The sequence below is a fragment of the Littorina saxatilis genome, linkage group LG2, assembly GCF_037325665.1.
Source record: "Littorina saxatilis isolate snail1 linkage group LG2, US_GU_Lsax_2.0, whole genome shotgun sequence".
Lineage (NCBI taxonomy): Eukaryota > Metazoa > Mollusca > Gastropoda > Littorinimorpha > Littorinidae > Littorina > Littorina saxatilis.
The window spans coordinates 60,999,271-61,023,382 of NC_090246.1; the positions used below are offsets into that span (position 1 = coordinate 60,999,271).

A 24,112-nucleotide genomic window follows, 5' to 3' on the forward strand; every position below is an offset into this window, starting at 1 on the left:
TGGTTTTATTACCAATTCCGTGCTCCATATGGCTTTTTGACCAATCAGGACGGATTCTAGGTGACCCTCTAAATGTTATAACAGGGCCTAGCATTGGAAAAAGTGAGTTCAGCTTACAAAGGCGGGGGTCTGGCCCCTGGTGGGGGAAAAAAGAAGAAATATAAATATAATAGTGGTGAAATAGAAAAAAACTCTGAAAATAAAAAATTTGAAGATTTTTTACCTAAAATGGTTAATCTTGTGAGATTGTTGTGTGTCAAACGCATTTGATCTGAGAATATTCATCACGTCAGGTGTGTTACATGTACTCTGATTGGCTGACCCAGGTCACAAGAATTCTTTGACTGAGAGGCATAATCAGGTAGGAGCGCTCAAGTTCCCATTGCGGCTGTTCTAATTCCCGGGGTTGCTTCGAAATTTCTTTTGGTCAAATTAAACGGTAATAAAACCGTTATTTCTAATATGCTGACTGTTAGCAAATGATAACGGACATGTCTCACAAACGATATCAGCATTCGCCTAAGAGTAAAAGGCTCATGCTTGATATCTTTTTTCTCGACATGTCTGTTATTTGCTGACAGTCGGCATATTAGAAATAACTCTAGTGTAAGATTGGGGCAAAGAGAAATGAATACAAGTCTGCACACTTTTCAAGGCTGTTTCGGTCACCCATGAATGGTTTCAATTCAACAGTTAACCAAGATGAACAGGTGCAGAAGCAACCACTTCATTATTTCAGTATTACACATTCAAACAGAATACAGTGTTAACAGTCTTTGGTCCACACAAGTCAATCATTCAGCTGCAAAACTCAAAAGTAATTAACTTTTTTTCACCAGCATTGATTTTTGTCTTGCTTTATTGTTCCAGTCGGATATAAAACAAATGCATTAAAGTATATATAAGATCAAATACACTGAACAGACAACACCAAACTCTTTATCAGCATGTCTTTGTCTATTGCTTTTTCATTGGCTATTTACAATACTCAAAAATGGCAACTTGTACAACTTCCATCTTTCTTTCTTTATTTGGTGTTTAACGTCGTTTTCAACCGTTCAAGGTTATATCGCGACGGGGAAAGGGGGGGATGGGATAGAGCCACTTGTTAATTGTTTCTTGTTCACAAAATCACTAATCAAAAAAATTGCTCCAGGGGCTTGCAACGTAGTACAATATATGACCTTACTGGGAGAATGCAAGTTTCCAGTACAAAGGACTTAACATTTCTTACATACTGCTTGACTAAAATCTTTACAAACATTGACTATATTCTATACAAGAAACACTTAACAAGGGTAAAAGGAGAAACAGAATCCGTTAGTCGCCTCTTACGACATGCTAGGGAGCATCGGGTAAATTCTTCCCCCTAACCCGTGGGGGGTACAACAACTTCCATCTTTGTACATACAAAAAGGCATAACGCAAAGAGCATCCCAATTGTACATTGCTTTTCAACCTTGTTAAAAATTGGAAGCTAGTTCATCGGCTGATAGTGATATTATTATCAACTGTTCACATCAAAGAAGTAAATGATCCCTTTCCAACACAAAGAAACCACATGTTTCAGATGCTACTAAACATTATTGAAGTGAGGTTGGGATGATATAGATTGATCTGCTCTCTATACCCTTTTCTCTATTTTGATACACTGATACAGCTTAGAAAATGTGGTTGCTCAGGGTGTAAATGCAACCACCAAGGTCAACAGTTCATGCAGAATGTATCAAATTATGCCTTGTTGTGTACAGATTGAATCTACAAGCACTATTTCAATGACTAATTTTACCCAAAACATGTGTACCTGCATCCTTGACATTTATTAAACAGTTCAATTGATTAAAATGAATTGTACTAACCCAAAAAAGAAAATAAACAATCCCAGCAGAACTAAGCTAGATGAATATAAAGTTTCAAAAATAAACTTTGATTTAATTAATATACTTACCAACTCACATAGATAGCAATAACTTCGTTTGGTTGCAAAGACATTGAAGCACTCTTACATGGTAACATGGGGAGATAACTCTAAAACAACAAGAAGGGCAAAGCCCATACGACTCACATGCTTGACCTTGACCTTTACATAGCAATGACATCATACACTAAGAACTGCTTTACACATTTTTCCTACCAAAATACATGTTCATCCATGTCATGCAACACAAAGCTGTTAATTCAAGACATAGGAAGTACAATGGTGCTCATTGGCTCTTTCTACCATGAGATATGGTCACTTTCAGTGGTTCACTACCTTATTTTGGTCACATTTCATAAGGGTCAAAGTGACCTTGACCTTGATCATATGTGACCAAATGTGTCTCATGATGAAAGCATAACATGTGCCCCACATAATTTTTAAGTTTGAAACAGTTATCTTCCATAGTTCAGGGTCAAGGTCACTTCAAAATATGTATACAATCCAACTTTGAAGAGCTCCTGTGACCTTGACCTTGAAGCAAGGTAAACCAAACTGGTATCAAAAGATGGGGCTTACTTTGCCCTATATATCATATATAGGTGAGGTATTCAATCTCAAAAACTTCAGAGAAAATGGGAAAAATGTGAAAAATAGCTGTTTTTTAGACAACATTTATGGCCCCTGCGACCTTGACCTTGAAGCAAGGTCAAGATGCTATGTATGTTTTTGGGGGCCTTGTCATCATACACCATCTTGCCAAATTTGGTACTGATAGACTGAATAGTGTCCAAGAAATATCCAACGTTAAAGTTTTCCGGACGGACGGACGGACGGACGACTCGGGTGAGTACATAGACTCACTTTTGCTTCGCATGTGAGTCAAAAACCACATGCCATATAAGGCATGGTCCATAGTGGTTATCTCCCCTACCGGTGTACCGCTGATGTCTGAGAACCAGGCAAAAATTTGTCGAAAGGAACACCTGACGACAAGTCCAACACCACTGTTGGATCTGCAACAACGTCGGCAGACGTAATGGTTGCAGAAGGCTCTGAACGAACCCGTGCGAGAACGCAAAAACACCGCCCGCGACGCTAAAGCGCCGAGAGGACTGGGGGGTGCTGATGTCTGACAGGCAGACAAAAGTTCGTTGACAGGTAAACCTGACGCCGAACTAAACACATCTGTCGCCTCTGCAACAACGTTGGTAGACGTAATGGTTGCAGAAGATTCAGAACGAACCTGCGAACGACAGTGCGTTACCTAAAGCCTAACTTGCTATTTGTTTACAATCAGCAGTTAACATTCCCTGAACCTCAGAATAAACGATGACAAAAAAGGCAAGAAGATCCTCTTGCTTAACTTCATTATGGTTGTAACACCTGAGGTTATTAACCAAAGCCGAAAAGTCAGCTGAGGGAGATGCGTTATCTATCAACAATAGAATAGAATGCTGCGTATCAGGGTAAAGTCCCGAGCTAAAGATGGCCTCTCGCTTAGGAAATTTATAACTTTGAGAGCTATGAATAGTAGAAGAAGTTCGTGGTTTAGCACCAGCTTTAACCGTTTTGCCCAATTGAGAACCAGGTGAGCGAGTCTGCTTGGCAGAGCTCTTAGTTTCTCTTTATGTCTAGGATGTCGGCCATTTTGAAAGTCAAAAATGGTGGACAAATGTTCAAAAGAGAAGTGGCAAAACCTTCAAAAACGCTAAGAAATCTTCTCGTTATACAAAAAAGAAACGCTCTCACCAATTCCTGAAGAAGCAAAGAAGGTCGTTGATATGTTACCAAGATTCGATGGCCTTCCCTGAGAGATAGACCTATGGCTTAAGAAAAAGCCTGAGCACCTCAAAACACGTCATGCAACGTGGGTTGAAGGAAAAGGAATGAGTGTCACTGGCATACATCCTGCGCATGCGCGGTACACAGGTAGGGGAGATAACCACTACGGACCATGCATTATGGCATGTGGTTTTTGTTTTAGAGTTATCTCCCCATGTTACCATGTAAGAGTGCTTCAATGTCTTAGCAACCAAACGAAGTTATTGCTATCTATGCAATTTAATGAATTGCATGCGTCAGACATCAAAGTCTCACAAATTGATTCTTATTTTCAACACTTCCACAACTCAACAATGTCTTCTGCTCCCCTTTTCGTTCAAAACACAAATTTTGATGAAAATAATGTATGACAAGTTATCTACCTTACAAAGAGTAAAGTAGCACTGATATCATCAAGTCTAGATGAGGATGGAGTGGAACAGTTTCCCTGCAGTAAGCATGGACATGTACAAAGTTTACAAACAGTAATTCTTCTCAGTGAAAATGCATGTACATAAAGTGAAATCCACATTCATTTAAAATTATCGAACCCTGTGTCAAATACAGAAACATGGTTAACTATTCAGAAAAGGTAAGGAATTTGAAAATGGCCAACCACAAATGACTGGAACAGCAATGTCAAGATTAAGATGACAAATCAAACACGCGTTTTCTCCTTCTAGATGTTGCACAAACCCTCAGCTTGATTCACAAATCAACAAACAGCAGCTGAACACTGTCCTTATCTTTTAACATCTCTTGACATTCCTTCTTGCCTCAAAGGTCCTTCTCTTGTTTAATCTTCATCCCCGTTCCTGAAAAAAAAGAAGAAAAACTTGTTAATATTGCTGCCATCCCCTTTCCCTAAAATCACAGCAGGATAATAAACCCCATGCCTCCCAGACCCCCCATATCATTATCACACCGAGATAACTCTTATGCAGATCCCAAAATGGCTGCATGAATCATCGGCAAAACAGGGCTTGAAATGGAAGGAGATGAATAGGAAATTTGGGTGTGAGACTGAGCAAAGTAGAGGCATCCCTCTTTAAGGGTATAAGGCCCCCTGAATATTTTTGAAAACTGGTGCATGCTGAGCAGAACTTAAGGCAATAGAGAGACAAGAGGATCAGGCTTCGAGCATTTAGGGTGGGGAAAACGAGCTTTGAGGAGGAAAACAGGCTATCATTGGAGAAAATCGTCCAAAAGGAGGAGGATTTCAAGCCCTGGCAAAATCACTTTCATCTTTTGTGCTTCGAGATGGCCTGAGCAGATAAGAGCAAGGCTTGCTGCCCTTGATCTTTGAGTTAAATTTTATAGGAACGGCAAAAGAGACACACTGCGTGAGAGGTAAAGGGTTCAGATACATCAACTATACAAATTTAACTTTCATAACTGCTTTGAGCTCGTGTCTTTCAAGAAACTTTAGGCATCATCAACAATCAAGAAGGGCAATATGCATCCTCAAATCCTAATATGGTGTCATCTGTTGATCAGCCAGAATACCCAAAATCTGAATCATGTTTCTACTCACGGTAAAGATCCGGACCAAATCAATTTAGCTCTTGGAGAAATACTATGCGTAATAAATTTCAGCCATTCTTTTTACCCTCCTCCTTCCACCCTCCATTCATACATACCTGCCTCTGTCACCGTCTGAACCAGAAGAGCGTCTTCGCCGCCTCCTGCCGTGGCGAGAAGCAGAACCGCTACGAGATCGGTGGCCGCGTCTGTTCTTCTTGGAGCGACTGCCAGACCGAGATCGACGGGACCGAGATCCAGACCGCCTGAAACAAAAAAAAGAAGATAGCCAAGATCAGTGACTTTTTCATTTTAGAATTAATTTGAAAGTATTGGATTTTGTGGTGGACAAGAATGGTTTACCTGTAGAATAGGCTGATGCTTTCTACTCTTGCCAGACACTTTTAGCTTGACTTGCATTTAGGATGAGATCTGACAAACTCATACAACAAATGTATGGACAGTTTCTCTTGAGATATATAAAAGACAGGAAAATATGACAAAGTTTTCAGGAACCTTTGTCTTAAGAGAACATGACACCATGTTATTTTTCTTATTGAAACTAAGCTAAATTCTCCTTATCTTCCTGAACTGTTTTGTCATTTCTCATAATTACCGAGTTTTCTTGTCATTAGTCAAACTTCAGTCTTCTTGGTCTTGACAAGTTTGACGAATGAAACCTTTCCCTGACGTAAAAAAGAAAATAACGCTAAAACACCCGCATGTGAGGAATCTAGAGCATACAGAAGGAACATCATAAAAAAAAACAGTAAATGAGCTTTACCTGCGACGAGAGCCTGAGCGAGACCGACGCTCACGTGAATGACTTCGACGACGTCTGCGGTCTTTGGAGCGTGACCTGGACCTGAAAATCAAATATGACTTATGATTACTCCAAAAAGTGTCGAAAGATGCATGACAACAGCACAGAAACAGGCTTTTATGGTATCACAATATCTGCAGATGCAAAACCATAACTAGACATGTGAGAATAAATATCAACGTTAGTTTTTTTATGAATCGAACACTGTGCAGGCATGGGAATTGAAAAAAGGCTGAACATTTGAAAGTAATAGCAAAGTCGACGGCGCGAAGCGCCTAGCCCTACTAGGGGGGTCTGGGGACATGCCCCTCCAGAAATTTTGTCTCTCCAAAGAACCCAACTGGTGCAATTTGGTGTCATCATCTTAGCTCCAAGTTTGCCATTAAATTCAGTTTTTAGAAACATTTTTGCCTCCCCCATTTATTTTTTCGGCGGACACTTTTGCTTTTTCGGCGGAACAAACAAAAAAATTCGGCGGAAATTTGCCTTTCGGCGGACAATTCCTGATGACAGACCTGCCTACCCCTGAAATGTACCATGTGTAGTTTTGGGTGTAAAAATAAGGCAAATGTGTAGTTTGGCAGGTGAATGTGTAGTATTTCAATTTGATCAACCCAAACCGCAAAACAGAACAGTTACTTATACCGTACTAAAACAAACACTCAACACTCCAAACAAAACTATTACAATGTGAACAATACTCCTCATACAAATACAAACAAAGCCCCCACAAAAATACAAGCCAAGCATTAAGTTTATTTGTTAAGAAAAAAATTATTAACTAGTTTGGAACATTTGATTTGTTAAAAAAAAAGGTATGTTGAGGGGTATGCAGTTCATATACAGTGGGACCCCCTATTCAAGACCTGTGACAATCTGAGAACATCAAGTCACAAAAAGTAGGGACTGGGAGTATGTGTATCAACATGAACTGAAGGCAAATTTGCATATAAACAGAACAGGTTTGCGTCGGCAATAATAATAATATGGCAGGTCATTGCCTCTGCTCTGGTTACTGATCTCTCAAAAGTGAGCTTGTCTTGGTCTTCCAATTTTTCCTCTGCTTTGGTCGGGATTTCTCGAATTCCTCATGAGAAGTGCTTTTCTTGTGGCGGTTACACGGTCACGGTCGTAAAGCCCACTGTGCTTCTCTGAAAAAGCCGTGTTGCACACAGTGCAGTGGGCAAAATGCTTCCCTTTTCTCCACGAAACTAGGCATGGATGCTCCTCATAGTACTTTAGCTTCTTTTTTTTGCTCCGTGGCGGTTGATCGCCAAAGTCTTCTAAATCCGTGTTCGTCGCTGTAGCCATTTTTTTCCCTCCAGAAAGAATGAGCTACGAAGTGACCGCGTTCAGAAAAGTATGTGCTGAAACGCCCGCGATAGTTGTAATAACAGCAGCAAGACCAACTGACTACGCTACTCTCGCGGGCGCCGGGCATGTTTTGCACGCAGTACACAACCGGTTAGTACAAATTATGGATCGGAACTCGCTCGCGTTTTTGCGTATTCAAAATGTCAAAATGTGTAGTCGAAACGAAACGTTTGCGTAGTATAAGACAAGCATGCGTAGTTGCGTAGTTTGGGGACCAAAATCGTAGTTTACTACGCTCAATGTGTAGTGTAAACAGGTCTGTGATGAGGGTCAACCAAACTGGGGTCATGTCGGGAGATCAATAAACCCTAGAAGTATGCAAAGTTTCAAAGCTCTAGCTCCAAAAACATCTGAGATAACTGCACAGTTAATTTTTGTGTCCACGGACAGACAGACAGCTGGCCTACCTGCCGTCCATACAGACAGACACTGTACATTACTAAGACTCACCGATTACTCAGGTGAGTCAAAAATTGAAACTGACACAAATGTTAGCAGCGCACACTCCAGCAACATAGCCTATAATTACAAACCTCTTTTTCCTCCGGCTGCTTTCTCCGCTGCGGGATCTACGACGACGCTCACGATCTTTGTCCCTGGAACGTTCTCGACTTCTGGTACGGCTGCGCTGTTTGCTTGCAGAGCGTTCCCTCAGTTCTTCCTCACGCTTTTTACGTAGATCTTCTCTGTCTTTTTCACGCTGGGCACGACGTTCTGTCACCAATTGCTATAAAATAAAAGAAACAACATGAGATTACAACGCTACATATTAACCATGATTGTGCAATCCAAAAGCACTTGGGGGTATGACGCACTTCCTTTGAAAGGATAAATTTCATCTGATCTATTCATCAAACATTTGTACCCCCCAAACAGAAATATGTTACTTACCAATTGGAGAGTTACTGCTACTAAAAATACACAATGCATTGGATAAGTGTTGTCAAGCAAAACTGAAGCTCCTCCCAAAACAAATCCCTAGTCAAACTGCTTCCCCCCCCCCCCCCCCCCCCCCAAACAAAAACAATTCTTTGTAACAGCTTCCCCTTTCCCCCTGTGCTACCCAGGCAGACACACGCACCTTGAGGTCATCCAGCTTGCTGCGGATGGTGATGAAACCCAGATGCAGCTTGCCACCAAAGTGGTCAGCCAGGCGCCGGTCGTTGTCATGGATACCTAGGTATGCTCCACACACCTCACACACTCGCAGCTTCTGCTGCTGGTAGCTGGAGGCAGGCATGGAGTTGCGAAATTCGATCTGAAATTAAAATTCACTGTCAGTTCCAATCATATGTGGCAGTGGTAATGCATGAGAGTAATGAAACATTTAACATAATTCATCATATAGACTAAAGATCCCAGTCAAATTCATGAACATACACAACCGACGACGACCTCTTCATGACGACCACCACGCATCCCTGACATTGTGACAACAATTTTTTCTATAAAATTCATCATACCATAGTGACCACCTGTCTATAATTACCACTTTCGTTCAGTCCCTTAGGTGGTCAATATAGGACAGGTTAAACTGTAAAAGCTATGGAAGTCAATCAACACACAAACCACAATGATTGTGTAATACATTTGTTAGAAAATGTCAAACCTACAGGTCTGACTGACTGACTATTCAGTTCCCAGTATCTTCAGACTTTAACCAGTAAAATACAGGAAATGTCCAGTTAAAACTACCTCAGCTGTCAGTTAAAACCGTCTTACTTCCAGTTGGGCTTTTTGCTTCTTGATGTCCTCGATCTCCTCCATGAGTTTGAGCGATTCATCCACCAGTCCTTCGGCCCCCATCTCCTCGGCCTCAGCCATCCTGGTGCCAATCTGCTCCCCCAGTTGGTGAATCTGATCGGCCTGCATACCAAAATAAAGAGTTGTCATAAAGTTTCGAGTAAAGTGGAATATCTTTTCAAGACATTTGAAAGATCTAAGAAAATTAGGTCTAAAAGGGATGGAGTCTTTCAAAAATAAAATGGAAATAGATCTGGACTCAACTCTAACCACTAGACGGCACCCGTGTGACCTACCCACCCTTACTCATCTGTCACTACCCACCATAAGAAAGGTGGCATCAAAACATGCTTGAATTTTTAATGCCTTTGAAAACAAAACTACTGAAAGCTGGTACAGGTGTTTCAGTAATGTTAACTACTATAATTTAAAAACAATGAGAATTCAACACTGGCCCATTTCATGAACTATGGACACTTTCTACATTCTAGCCCTTTGACAGATGAAAAGACTTTCCACAAAACTGAAAAGCATATCTTCACAGGCAGGTCACAACATTTCAGAGTGAATAATTGAAACCACCAGCAGCATCCCACCTTGCCGTTGGCCTCCTCGCTGAGTTCTTCCTGAGTCTCCTTCAGGCGACGCTTGGCCATCTCTGTCTTGCGGTCACAGTCCCCAATGAAGTTCTGCAGGTGTTCCATGGCCTGAACACAACAAAGAACATGTTGAAAGGGATATTGTCTGCCTGTAGATAAGCTTCTTTGGGAAAAACCATAAGTAGTGCAACACTGCTAAATAAAAGTCAAAACTGAAAAGTGCAGCTGTAATGCCGACAGTCTTTCACAATCACTATAAAAGAATAGACTGCACGTTTAAACGATTATGTAGCAGTCAAGCAATAATTCTGAACCATCTTTTCTTTTAGTTTTAAAGCACTTTTCCCAAACCCATGCTACACTACTTCAAGTCTAAGTACCTTGACATGGGTCACATTTAACAGCTCCTGAGTCAAAGTGTTGCTTCTACTCATCAATAACATTCTCTGGACAATTTAAGGTGAACAATGAGTATTAAGTAAATCATAACTTACGTCAATGTCATAATAGTAGTCCTTGTTGGCGGCAGCACGCTCATAGTCAGCTCGAAGGGCAAGGTCATGGACATTGGGACAGTCCCCAAGATCCATGCGCTGTGGTTACAAACGTTATTTTAAACAACTGACTTCTCTACACAAACAGTACTTGTTCTTTTAACTTCATTCTTAATACAAAAAATATACATCAACTCTAGCACAGCCATTTAACATACCCATGACTTTTGTCACTTGTGGATATTTCATGAATACTTTCATGAAAACATCAACAACAAAAATCACGCCCCAAAAAAATTGGCACACCAGATAAAACAAACAGGACATAATCGTCTAAATATTTAAAAAACATACACTCTCTCTCTCTCCAGGTGCAAACACAGAAACACACCGGTGCCAAGACTTACAAATCACAACAGTGACATGTACAGTAGGTCTGATGGTAGTCATCAAAAAACTTGAAAGAGAACAAGAAATCAGAACATTTTAGTCAGATATGACGAAAAGAGAGAATATTTCACAAAGATCTCAAGTGACAGAAAAGAAGAAGAGCATGGAAAAATGTAACACACATGTATACATGTTTGTTGACTTAGAGGTTGTAAGTCTGCTGCTTCTTCAAATCTCTTCTTCACACAAACATGTGTAGTAATTAACTGGATGTGAACAAATGATTTCCTTTTACCACTATTCACTGGATCAAATGATTCAACTACCAGACATTAACTTCCCTAGTAGGAATGTACTGATAACCAATGAAAACACAAATGTAGCCATGCTAAAGCCTGAGGCTGATGCATCAATTGCGCTGTGTGTTTGCAGATCTGTGTATATTATTTTCCACAAAAAAAGCAGAGAATACAGTAGAACCCAGTTACTGCAAATGCCTATGTAGTAAAATTTTGGCCACAATGAGAAAATTAAAAACTCCCAAGCATTCATGAATTTATTTGAAACATGCTTAAACTGATAACTTATATAAGTTACTCACTGTTGTCATACATTTCCCATGTACTGAACTTTTAACCTCTTCCAGATGTTCACAATAAGTGGATTCCACACTACAAACTTTGACAATTTCTGTCCTTATTTTTTCCTGTATTTATAAAAGTATCAAGAAAGAAATCCCTTAAGTTATAATCTTTTTTTTCACAATATCGATCCTCTCTGCACAATTAACCTTTATAAAAAAATTTTTTTTTAACTTACAGCATGCACAGCAGAAAGTAATTACAAGTAAACCTGACAGACAATACACCCAAGATGACAGTGACCAGTGTTCCAGAAGTAAAATCACTCAATCATGGAAAGGCATGATATTGATAAAACAAGAAAAATCCAACTCACAGCGTCTTTACGTACCCAATCCTAGCCATACCCACTCAACATCAAGACCCAGCAGAAAGAAGCGTGCTAAAGTGAAAAAGAAAATAAAATGCATGAATTTCACTCACCGTGCTAGCAAGAATATCATGTGGACAACAGCCTAGCAGGAAGCTCTTACATACCCGAGGGTCATCAAACTTCACTTTGTAGTTTGAGCTATCCCCTAGAATAAACCATATCATTCAAATCATGAAATCATTTTAAGTATCTTTCAAAACAGTTATCTTTTATAGATGGCCTGTACAGATTCAAGTAGCAATGCCTTGCTTTCTTGCGAGGCTGAGCTGTGAAGAAGAAACGAGGTAAGTACAGTGTACTTCTGCTCACGCGTTCCTGTTATATTGACCCTCTGCAGACCAGGAATACAACACACACAATGTAACAAGTACCCATGCTTCCATATTATGCTCTAAATCACAGTTGGTAGTGACCTCTGAACATCTGGCTGGTTTTTTTTTATCACAAAATTCTTTCAGTTTCAAATTCAATTTGTCAACAAAAAAACAGTTCCACAGGTAAAAAGTAAGGCATACTATATTACCGTTAAATCAAAGGTCATCCATGGCTATATTTCTCTTCCCTTGCTAAATATGAGTGAATTTTTGTACTTTCTTGTGTTTTCTCATCAATTTGTTCTTGTAATTTTAACAACACCTCCCCCCACCCCCATCCATGAGAATTGTCTTTTTCCAGAAAGTAACAGATTTCCTGTTTGTTCTTGGTCATAGGCAGAGCTCAATGATCACAAATTTGACAAAGTGCAATAAGGTGCATCAACTGCTGCATGCACACCACAACTGAGCAGGAACAGCCAGATGTTCAGGGTTAAAGCTATTCAACTACAACATCATACACACTGTGGCTTAAGGCGATTAAGGTGGCATGGGTGGATGAGAAGAGATCTCTGTCTCAGCTTGATGAGAGCTGCTTTGGAAGACATTATGATCCTGGCTCCATGTGTCACTGTGTCAGCCACCTAACTTGCAAATGGCTACTGATAACTGCCCTGGAAAACACATGACTTACCAATTGTGTCTGGGCAAATGTATCATCAACATGCGTGTCTCACGCCACAACAGATTAATGATTTTAACAAATAGTAAATAAATGAAGTTACCATTATAATAGAACATAGTTGGCATAAGCTTGTGAGCTTGGGTTGTCTTGCTAAGTTTCTGCCATTACTCCTTTTGATAGTGGCAGTGCCAACAACTTTTGTTTAATGTTTTTTACTCAAATATGACACTGATAAAGATTGTGTTATGAATTTCTCATCATTACAGTTTACACCACATATAAGTAAATTAGGTTTGATCCTTTTTCCAGAAAAAAAGATGAGTTCAACGCAGTAAGTAACAGAGATCAGTGAGCACAAAATATGCTATGTATGAATACAAAATTTTGAGAAACAAAAAACTTAAACTTTTGCAATAGCAGTTCATTACATTGACTGGAAACTAATATTATAGCACTCTATTCCAATGAGAACAAATCTCCAATTTGTGCTACAACTTACAGTTACATGCAATACAATCAAAGGTATTCTGCTGCAATATTATCTTTATGATGCTGTTACAAAAACTACAGCTTACTGAACACTTTTTTATGCATTTGTCTTGCCATACAAAAAGTTGCAGACAATCCCCCCCCCCCAAAAAAGTCAAAAGTATTAAGCGCAAAAAAAACTCTCAGACAAGAAATCCTTATTCAGTTATTGCATGTCAAAGTTGCAGCAGAATACCTTTCAAACCAATTTATTGATACATGTACAGTAATAGCAAAAGTTATAGTATTGATACTTAGTTAAAATCTGACTTGAACACTTAGAAAATTTTACCCATTTAATAATGGGAGAAAACATGACATGAAAAGTGCAAGCTAATAAATGTCATATCATTTTTGTGGCTGACAGACTGAAACAGTGACTGGAAAACACAGTTGGAAGGGAAATTGTAACAACTCACGGCCGGCCCATTTCACCTTGGAAGAATTGCACTAAAGTCAGCTTTGCCCCACAACACAATGCTCCCTTGAAAACAGGGATCAAAAAGAAACTATGTACGATCTATTCAAACGTCAGGAAAAACAGCACAACATATATTTGATTTATACATAACACATTTTTATTTCACAACATATGTACAACCTAAAGTTTAACAAAGTTCTATGCAGCAAGACAAACTCAGCAACAAATTTTAGTTTAAAAACCCAAAGCATATCCACAAATGTGCCTACAATGGCCACTTTTTATGAGATTTAAAAAAAAAAGTGCCTTAATTTTGTGGCCACTCTGATTTGGCAGATTCTGTACGGTATCAATACATTATTAGTACCTTTACCTTTCCAAATGCAATGCTCTCCAAAATCAACCCGCAAATAAATAATTATAAATTTATATCAATCACAGTTTCAACTTACAACTAGATTAGGCACGAAGTGGACGAAATTCAGTTCTTGAGTAAATAAATAAATTTAATTTTAAAAAAAAATAAAATGACAAAACCAACAATTAACATGATTTTTATAAACTACTCTCGCTTCCATAGTTTTGTTTATTGTAGCTATTCTTCTTAAAGTTCCACTGACAAATCACAGCAAAAGAAGTTTAAAATAAATTGTTAAAACTGAAAAAGCCATCATCAGGGACCTCAACTCAGCAGTTGCTGTACTTACTACTAATAGTAGTTAAGACTAAAAAGCTGTTTATGAAGCTGAAGACTCTTCAGTCTTTGTCATGATTAATATTCATAACAAAGCCACATTAAAACAAGAAGGGCAAAGCCCATACGACTCACATGCTTGACCTTGACATGACCTTGACCTTCAGGGTCAAGGTCAAATAACTAAACCTAGCAATGACATCATACACTAAGAACTGCTTTACACATTTTTCCTACCAAAATACATGTGAACAAGGTCATCCAAGGTCATGCAACACAAAGCTGTTAATTCAAGACATAGGAAGTACAATGATGCTTATTGGCTCTTTCTACCATGAGATATGGTCACTTTTAGTGGTTCACTACCTTATTTTGGTCACATTTCATAAGGGTCAAAGTGACCTTGACCTTGATCATATGTGACCAAATGTGTCTGTGAGATGAAAGCATAACATGTGCCCCACATAATTTTTAAGTTTGAAACAGTTATCTTCCATAGTTCAGGGTCAAGGTCACTTCAAAATATGTATACAATCCAACTTTGAAGAGCTCCTGTGACCTTGACCTTGAAGCAAGGTAAACCAAACTGGTATCAAAAGATGGGGCTTACTTTGCCCTATATATCATATATAGGTGAGGTATTGAATCTCAAAAACTTCAGAGAAAATGGGAAAAATGTGAAAAATAGCTGTTTTTTAGACAACATTTATGGCCCCTGCGACCTTGACCTTGAAGCAAGGTCAAGATGCTATGTATGTTTTTTGGGGCCTTGTCATCATACACCATCTTGCCAAATTTGGTACTGATAGACTGAATAGTGTCCAAGAAAGATCCAACGTTAAAGTTTTCCGGACGGACGACTCGGGTGAGTACATAGACTCACTTTTGCTTCGCATGTGAGTCAAAAATGATGAATCATTGAATGTCCACTGCTGCTTTCTTTTCAGCAGATGACCCCTTTCAAATCAACTTCAAGGGTTTGATGATTGGTAATGCTATGCTGATTAAATAAAACACCAATTTGAAGAAACAACATTCAGTTTATAAACTTGTAAATGAGTGCAATTAATCTTTATTTGAACTGTTTGCCCAGTGAAGGTTAAAAGACCTATTCACAGGTCTCAGTCTTGAATTTGAAGTTAAAAACATTCAAACGTAGCTGCAATTGTTGTAGATTTATCTAAAGCTAAGCAGCTCTACATGCCAGGGAGATTTTTCAACTGAGCATCCAGGCAGCTTTTGATGTAACTGATAATTCATTATCATTGGTGTAGTGGCAGCCTCTTTCACTTTCAGTGAGGTCTTTTCAGTCTGTGTGTCGTGTGACTACCCTCTAAGAAAGCAGACTTCCTGACTGTTCTGTTTTGGAAAATAATACATACATAATAACATACGTTCCATTTTGACACTACTCAGTGAGATTATGTACTCAACAAGGTACTAATACTATTAACTACTACGAGTATGAATAATGTTAACTATAGGACCGTCAAACTGAAATTAATAACAAGTCGCGTAAGGCGAAATTACTACATTTAGTCAAGCTGTGGAACTCACAGAATGAAACTGAACGTAGTCCGCCGCTAGTGCAAAAGGCAGTGAAAGTTACGAGCCTGTTTGGCGCGGTAGCGGTTGCGCTGTGCTTCATAGCACGCTTTACTGTACCTCTCTTCGTTTTAACTTTCTGAGCGTGTTTTTAATCCAAACATATCATATCTATATGTTTTTAGAATCAGGAACCGACAAGGAATAAGACAAAATTGTTTTTAAATCGATTTCAAAAAGTTAATTTTGATCATAATTTTTATATTTTTAATTTTCAGAGCTTGTTTTTAATCCAAATATAACATATTTATATGTTTTTGGAATCAGAACAAAGAATAAGATGAACGTAAATTTGGATCGTTTTATAAATTTTTTTTTTTTTTTTTACAATTTTCAGATTTTTAATGACCAAAGTCAATAATTAATTTTTAAGCCACCAAGCAATGCAATACCGAAGTCCGGCTTTCGTCGAAGATTGCTTGGCCAAAATTTCAATACATTTGATTGAAAAATGAGGGTGTGACAGTGCCGCCTCAACTTTTACAAAATGCCGGATATGACGTCATCAAAGACATTTATCGAAAAAAAGAAAAAAACCGTCCCGGGATATCATTCCCAGGAACTCTCATGTAAAATTTCATAAAGATTGGTCCAGTAGTTTAGTCTGAATCGCTTTACACACACACACGCACAGACACACACACACATACACCACACCCTCGTCTTGATTCCCCCCCTACGTTAAAACATTTAGTCAAAACTTGACTAAATGTAAATGAGGTCAGGCACAATACTGAGCAAAAAGTACAAAATGAATGGTAGCCACTTTCTGGATTTTTTTTGCAAAGAACTGTTTTCTTCTGGTTGTTAATGTTGTTGTATTGTGATTAAAGAGAGAATAAAGAATTAATATCATTTTACAGATTATTTTTTCTGTTGATGGTTATTTTGTTTTTGATTATTTTCCATTGAAAATACAACTTAAAATGGCCACTGAAACCTGACAAAAATGAGTGGTCTTGTTTGAGAAAGCACAATGGTAAGTGAAGCAGTTTGCAGTGTCATGTTTGTATTTATTTTGGTCAAACTAAGTGTATTTAACAATTAGATATGCTCATTTTCTTTCTTTACCGTAAAATGTGTCGTTAGCGTGGACGAAAAAATTGCATTCTGTAAGTAATGCTTCGTGTCTCACTTCACACGCTGATCTAAGTCCATACCATCATCATATCTTTCACATGCAACTCGATATTTCCACTGATAATTGAAAGTTACTGAATAAAATGACACAATCTAGCACAAATAAAAGCAATCAAAAGACCTAGCGTTGTGAAAGAATGTGTGAAAGGCAATATCCGACGTTTTGCGTCACTGCGTTACTTACGTTTTTGCACTTCCAAAATCTAACGCGAAGTCGACACAGGCACACAAACGAATGTCAATCGACTCAATGCACTGCGGAAATTTCCACAGATTAAGAATAAATGGCCTTCACCTTTCCCACAATGCATTGAGAGGAGGTATTTTGACCTGGAAGTTGTTCGTGTCTTTGGCGTTTCGCGCAAACTTACGACATCTCAAGAGTTTTTCAGACAGACGAACTTCAAGAATCATCGATCCCTAATTGATTTTGCTGTATTCAGTTGAGTTACCCAACAGGCAACTACTTTTGTTCATGTTTTATGCAAAATCACCAGCATTTGTTTAAATTGATGCTGAACTTAGTGGATTTCGTTCGTCATTCTCGCCACTTTGGTGTCTTTCAATACGAACGTCAGGAAAATTTGGCCTTTTCTTGAACCAAAGTTTATATTTTTGTGATTGACTTAAAGTTTCTTCGAGTTTGTATAAAGAAAGCTGTGAAGGGGACATATTAGTTACATTTTCCTGCATTTTAATAGTGTGGCTTGTTTTAGATTACGTTCGTATTTCTGACACCATTTTCGTTTCGTGTCACTCGAACCAACGCAATCAGCAATTCAGTTCATTGTGGTAGATGGCAGATACAATGTAAATCAAAACATGTTTACGTATGTTATCTGCTACAGAAAACAGAAAAAGAAAACAAGCGAATAAGAAAAATAATCAGCTGTGAAACGATGATAATTGATGATGTTGGTAATGTTGGACACAACAATTCTGGTGTCAAAAATAACTTACGTAATAATTTTCAGACTTTGCCTGTAACTGTGAATATTTGCCATTGTTGCAATGAATCGAATGAGTGAGATAATTTCAAACTGTATCAGGAACCTCTTACACACCAGACTAGATTTCAAGAGTACTAGAATTCAAGCATAACAGACTTCACAATTTTGGTGTCTTCATAACTTACGCTTGGTGTCTTCATAACTTACGCTACATCTGATTCACTTGCCATATTATTTTCAGGCCTTCACTTTTGTTTTCAGTTGTGTTGCATGGTCTACCAGAAAGGTGATCAATTAAATCAGCAGCATTACAATGCTGCCTAATCTTGTTCTTGTAAAAAAGTGATGGACTTGCCAAATGATGTAAGTAATGGTGTCTTCACAACAACTATTTCTTCTTGCTCAATTGATTTACACAAAATGTAGGTGCTGTCTGGCTGGATTTTATGGATAAAATGTAACTCAAACACTAGACAAAATCAAAGATTCCAAAAGTTTTAACTTGATAGAAATATCTTGCAGTTGGTGTCCACCAAATACTTACATCATTGTCCATGCATACCTATGATTGACGATCAATAAAGGAAAGAGACATGAAGGCAATTATGTTTTGACTTTTATTTCCGGTAAAGCTGTGTTTTAGCTCCCATTACAATCATAGACTTTTCCATCTGAGCATTTTTTATTTTTGATGCTCATGTCAGAATTTCATTGCTCAGTATTGTGCCTGTCCTCAAATAGGACTTCTCTTCTGTTTACCGTATAAAATGCACGACTTACACACGAACTGTGAGTGTTATCAAACCGATATGCTATTTGGGACCAATGCAAGTTTTTTTTCCCTTTCTCGTGTGATCTTGCCGCGAGGTGGGGCCAGTTACCAGCCGAAAGAAAGAGGGGGCATAACTTCACCAGAACCGCCCATTAGTGTAGGCTAAGGATTTCCAAGCGTTTTGGAAGAGTTGCGAACCACTTCACTGTCGACCCTAATACGTTCTACCGCTTGCAAATCTGACAGAGTTATTTTCGTAAAACGTCTATTGTATTGCCAGTTGTTGTAAAGTTGTTGTGCAGGGTATTTTGAAATAAAAATGTGAACCTAGGAAAGTGGTTTCAATAGCTAGCAGCACACATATGTATGATATATTTCAAAGCCTTTATTAAAAACCTATGCCATCTCTTAGTCGTAAACATTCTGATCAACTCAACCAAAGGTTGTCGTCAACACGTCTAGTTCTCATTTCTGTGCCGGTCGGCAACTTTCCTCCTGACATCACATACTGACATAGGGTTCAAAATATCGTCGTAATCCGTTCCCAGCCATTTGCCTTCCATTATTTATTTATTTATTTATTATTTACGAGATCAAGATAAAAATCTCAACCATATTTGTTTTTGATCACGCCTGATGATTTAACAGAGCTTTCTTGCAAAAGTTTCCTAGTCTGTTAGAATCACGAAATAGAAACGGGGTCAATGATACTGCTACTACTACTAGTATTCCCAGGACACATCGCCATTTTGAAGAAGGGATTCGATACACCTAATCCCATTATTTTACAAAATACTCACCATCGCGAGCTGTTCCCATCAGCTCATCAAGCATAGCTCGAACTTGATCGTGTGCAGACATATTAAATGTCTTCACAAATGCTTGGCTCTGCCTGCTTTACTCAATTTATTAACAGACCAAGTAACCACAGACCGTAGTACAAAATGGCCACTACCGTTGGCCAGAATTGGAATGCATACGCATTTAGTTCATGAAAATACCAATTTGGGTCGAACGTTATATTTTAATTAGTTTCGTACAACGAAGCCAAAATAAGGTGAGTTTAGGTTGGGAGTAGGGATGGAGGATGATCAAGTAATGTCTTAAATACATTAAGTGCAAAACCAATTAAATCTACAATAAATTATATTGACCAGTGCCCCAAGTTGGACCCGCGTACTGACTCCGTTGTAGATCTCTTCTCCCTCCTTCAGTTAATTTGTCTTAACTTTTACACTGTCCTTATTCAATTCATTTTTCAAACAATAAACAAAAAGCATAACACAAAGCAGTTTATTTTCAGGTTGCTTCTAACTTTCTTATGAAACTGGTATACCATTTTAGGTAAACGAGACACGTCACTTTCGGGAATTTGCTCTGAGTTTTGCCGACGTTTGTTCGAGGGGAAGTAACCCGCAATCGGACCTGTTAGGATCCCCTCCAGCACCTTGGGTATGAGCAGGTCTGCGTGTAATGGGCCCGGGCCGTCACATGCGCGATTCAATCCTGCGATTTACCCTGTCACACGGGCGACTGACCGGTCAGTGTGACGCCGTCATCTTGGCCCCGCCGTCATATTACGATTCTCGGCCTCGTTGATCTTGTATAAACTCCACTGTGCACACTGAACAAAAAACCACCCGTATTCAGTGGTGAGCGACCTTGGGTACCTTATATTCATGTGGCCAAATTTGTCCAATCAATTTTTTGTATTTAACTTAGAAATTTGATTCATCCTAAAATGTTTCCCTTCTCATTCAAGGGACGTATATGAACCACTCGGTACACGTTTTCGAAGAAATCGATTTTTGGGGCGAAATCACAGTTTTCTTCACATCAGTGCAAGAAACTGACATGCTTTTCGTCCTTAAATATTTTCACTTCATTATTTTTATTAGGAAACAACATTTCAGTCTCCAGTATAAATCGAGGGGGTAATATGACGGCAGGGCCAACATGAATGGCGTCACACCCGGTACTGAGTAAATTTAACATTTTCTTTGTTCCAATTACCTACCATTCTTGTTTTTTTTAATTCTGAATCAGTTTTGGAACAGGGGCGGATTAGGGGGGGGGGGGGGTTACAGGGGTTCCGCCCCCCCCCCCCCCCCCCCCCCCCGCTGTCAAAAAAAAATAAATAATAATACTAACTTTAAAAGAAATAATGAGTGGCTGCTGACACCAGTTGATCAGTCATGTTTAAAATCAAGGATAAGCCATAAATTGTTCATAAAATAGCTAAAATTCTTCAGCTTCTGAGGGGCAAAGTGGCCCCCCAGACCCCACAAGGGGTCTACCCCCTGGACCCCAGGTTGTAATTCCCCCCCCCCCCCCCCTCTGGCTTAACTGCTCCGCCCCGCCTGTGGAACGTTGGCAGTGTATCTGGTTTGTTGTTATTAATGACTGAACACTGTACGAAAGAAATGTAATAAACGTGTAAGGTTATATGATGCACTTATGCCTAAATATCAGAGGTTCTTTGGAGGACCAAAAACAGACGGGAATTTCAAGGCTTACTACGAGTGTTAATAAGGTGTTCAGTGCACAACTGACTTTTTTTTAGCACCTCGATCTTCTTCTTCTTCTTCTTCTTGGCGTTCGCAGAGGTTACACAATCAGTCCAGCACTGGTGATAAATGTTGTCGTTTTCTCCAACTCCTGTCGACTGCCGTATAGTTTGGTCTGCAAGGGAGTTGGTGACGGCCACACTTCTTTTCGTTCCTCATCTAGTAAGGGACATCGCTGTAAGATGTGTTCCGCTGTTTGGTCCTCTTGACCGCAGGCACAGGTTGGTGATGGCGCCAGCTTGAACTTTCGGTTCATGTGAGCATTGAGCCTGTTGTGGCCAGTACGCAGCCTGATGAGGTTGACTTGCTGCTCTCTGGACATTGTGTGGTAGTCATCTCTGTTTGTCCTTGGCCTCATCAATGCCTTGATGATTGTCTTCTGCTCACTAAAGCTGACACTGTTTTCAGGTTGGTCTTCCACGGCTCCTTCTTTTGCCAGCTCATCTGCCCTTTCATTTCCTGGTATCCCACAGTGTGCTGGTATCCACTGGAGGACAACTCTTCTGGTTTGTCTGACCATCTGTAATGCTTTGGCCAGCAGTGGGAGTTTGTCGTTCTCTAGGGCCTGAAGGACTGAAAGGGCGTCCGAGAGGAAGACAACTTGGTAGCAAGAGTCTGCGGAGTCCTGAACGAAGGAGGCGGCCTGCATGAGAGCTTCTGCTTCTGCTTTATAGTTTGTGCAGTGTTTGCCAGTGGCAACGCTGGATGTAGCTGTATGTCCCCCAGGGAACTGGATGAGAATGCCTGCACCTCCATTGAGCACGGCGTTAGTTGCTGATCCATCGGTGTATACATGGATCCACGCCTCTTTTGGGTACTGTTCGTCGATCAGGGCTAAGGTGAGTGCCTGTCGAGCTGTGTCATTCTGATCTTCTCCTGAGGTAACATGTGGAACACTGGTGCAGATCTGGATGCCTGGTTTCTCTGTTGCCTTGGGGGTTTCCTCTTCTTCTTGAGTCAGAGGTAGAGTGTTCTGTGGAAGGACTTCCCTGTACTGTCGAGAAAGTCTCTTGCTCTCGTGTACAAAACTGCTCCGTTTAAGCCGGTTCTTGGTGAGGTTGCTCAGTCTGTGCTTCATGGGGTGGTCGGGTAGGCACTTGAGCTTCTCGGCCTGTACCATAGTCTTGGCTTCTCTTCTCTGACAGAGGGGTTGGATGGTGGTAAGCTTCTCCATTTCCTTGATGGGCGTGGATTTCATTGCACCGGTGATGAGTCGGAGGGCCTGGTTTTGCACACGGTCAAGGGTCTGCAGGTTTGTCTTGGCTGAGGTTGACCACGCTGTGGAGCCGTACTCGAGGTGGGGTCTGATTGTTCCCTGGTATACTGTCTTCAGTATCTTCTCGTTCGCTCCCCAGGTGGTACCTGCCAGCTTCCTGAGTATGGCTAGCTTGCGCCGGGCCTTCGTCTCTGCCTGTGCAATGTGTGGTTTCCAGGTCTGCCGTCTATCAAAGGTGACACCAAGGTACGTTGCTTCTTCATCCTCTCTCAGAGGAGTTCCACCAAGCCTAATGGTTCCGGCTTTCTGCTTTGGCGACAGTGTGAATAGGGTGGTGGAGGATTTCTCCTTGTTGATGGAGACGCACCAATCTTCTGCCCATGCGTTCAGCCTATCTGCCGCTTGCTGCATTCTGTAGGTGGCAGTACTTGCGTGCTCCTCCTTGCACCAGATCACAAGGTCGTCTGCGTAGAGAGCAGCTTTGATCCCCTTGGGCATCTCAGACACCAGATCGTCGATGAAGAGAAGGAAGAGTGTGGGGGAGAGGACTCCGCCCTGAGGGACGCCATGACGAAGGAGGAACTTCTTGCTTTTGGTCTGGTCGACGTTAACTCTTGCCCTGCGGTTATAGAGGTAAGAGCGAATCCACTGGTACATGTTGCTGGACACGCCTTTCCTCAGCAGTTTTACAAGGAGTCCATCTTTCCAGACCTTGTCAAAGGCCTTCTGAAGATCTATCCAGGTGACGAAGACCAGCTTCTGTTCCTGAAAGGCATCTTCAACTTCTTGCGCTAGGTAAGTGACCTGATCTTCAGTGCTGCGGAACTGTCGGAATCCAGCTTGTTCAGGGGCGAGGAGGTTCCTGGATTCCAGGTACCACCTGAGGCGCTCGTTCACAATTCTCTCCAAGGTCTTCACAACACAGCTGGTGAGGCTGATTGGGCGATAGCTGGTGGCCTTCTTTGGATCCTTCCCTTTTTTTAAGATGGGGATCATGATCGCTTCTCGCCAGAGTTGTGGTAGCGATCCTTCTTGCCAGCTGCTGTTGAAGACCTCGAGTAGCTTGTTCTCTGCTGCACTACCAAGGTGGGTTAGCATCTCGTTGGTGATGCCGTCTGGGCCAGGGGACTTCTTTGCCTTTGACTTTTTCAGAGCTGAGTGCAGCTCGTGGAGTGTGAGTGGTTGACTCATGGCGTCCACTGTCGACTGTCTGGCAGGTCTCTCTCTTTTCTCTCTTCTTGCTTCTCTCTGTTTCTCGGGGCTAACATGGAGGTTGCTCTCAGCTGCATAGCTTTCAGCAAATTGGTTGGCAGCATGCTTTCCAGTTAGCACCTTCCCGTTCTCTTCTAATGTGATCTTTCCTCTGCTGGTGTTCTCATCATTCAACTGCTTGGTGAGCCTCCAGAGCTTTCTGCCATCCTTCTCAAGGTTCAGAGAGCTTGTTTTCTCTTGCCAGCTTCTCCGTCTTGCCTGTAGCTTCTTTTTGAGAAATTTGGCTTTGGCTTCCTGGAGGCGGATGT

At 40.4% G+C, this 24,112-nt stretch overlaps 1 protein-coding gene across 7 annotated transcripts; it reads right to left on the reverse strand.

Annotated features, from left to right (window-relative positions):
- Nucleotides 1-841: 841 nt before the first annotated feature.
- Nucleotides 842-19,765, reverse strand: LOC138959432 (putative RNA-binding protein Luc7-like 1). 7 transcript variants are annotated; one of them, XM_070330925.1, is made up of 12 exons: nt 19,610-19,765; nt 13,647-13,711; nt 12,540-12,688; nt 11,751-11,845; nt 10,297-10,395; nt 9,800-9,910; nt 9,183-9,326; nt 8,542-8,718; nt 7,994-8,187; nt 6,048-6,128; nt 5,387-5,529; nt 842-4,557 (listed from the first exon to the last, which is right to left on the reverse strand). In XM_070330925.1, the coding sequence occupies exons 5-12, from the start codon at nt 10,390-10,392 to the stop codon at nt 4,520-4,522; spliced, it is 984 nt and encodes a 327-aa protein (XP_070187026.1). In that variant the 5' UTR covers nt 10,393-10,395; nt 11,751-11,845; nt 12,540-12,688; nt 13,647-13,711; nt 19,610-19,765; the 3' UTR covers nt 842-4,519. The 7 variants fall into 7 exon arrangements, with proteins under 7 accessions (XP_070187026.1, XP_070187027.1, XP_070187029.1 ...); XM_070330926.1 differs by lacking the exon at nt 13,647-13,711; XM_070330928.1 differs by lacking the exon at nt 11,751-11,845 and adding an exon at nt 11,659-11,709 and having other exon boundaries at nt 12,540-13,711.
- Between the last annotated feature and the right edge of the window lie 4,347 nt (nt 19,766-24,112).

Excerpts from the sequence above, each read along its gene's own strand:
- LOC138959432 (XM_070330922.1), bottom strand. The coding sequence starts at position 19,670 with ATGTCTGCACACGATCAAGTTCGAGCTATGCTTGATGAGCTGATGGGA. Across the intron at positions 10,396-11,750 it reads ATGATATTCTTGCTAGCACG|CGCATGGATCTTGGGGACTG; the intron begins GTGAGTGAAATT and ends TTGTAACCACAG. Across the intron at positions 5,530-6,047 it reads CGCTCAGGCTCTCGTCGCAG|GCGGTCTGGATCTCGGTCCC; the intron begins GTAAAGCTCATT and ends TTTTTGTTTCAG.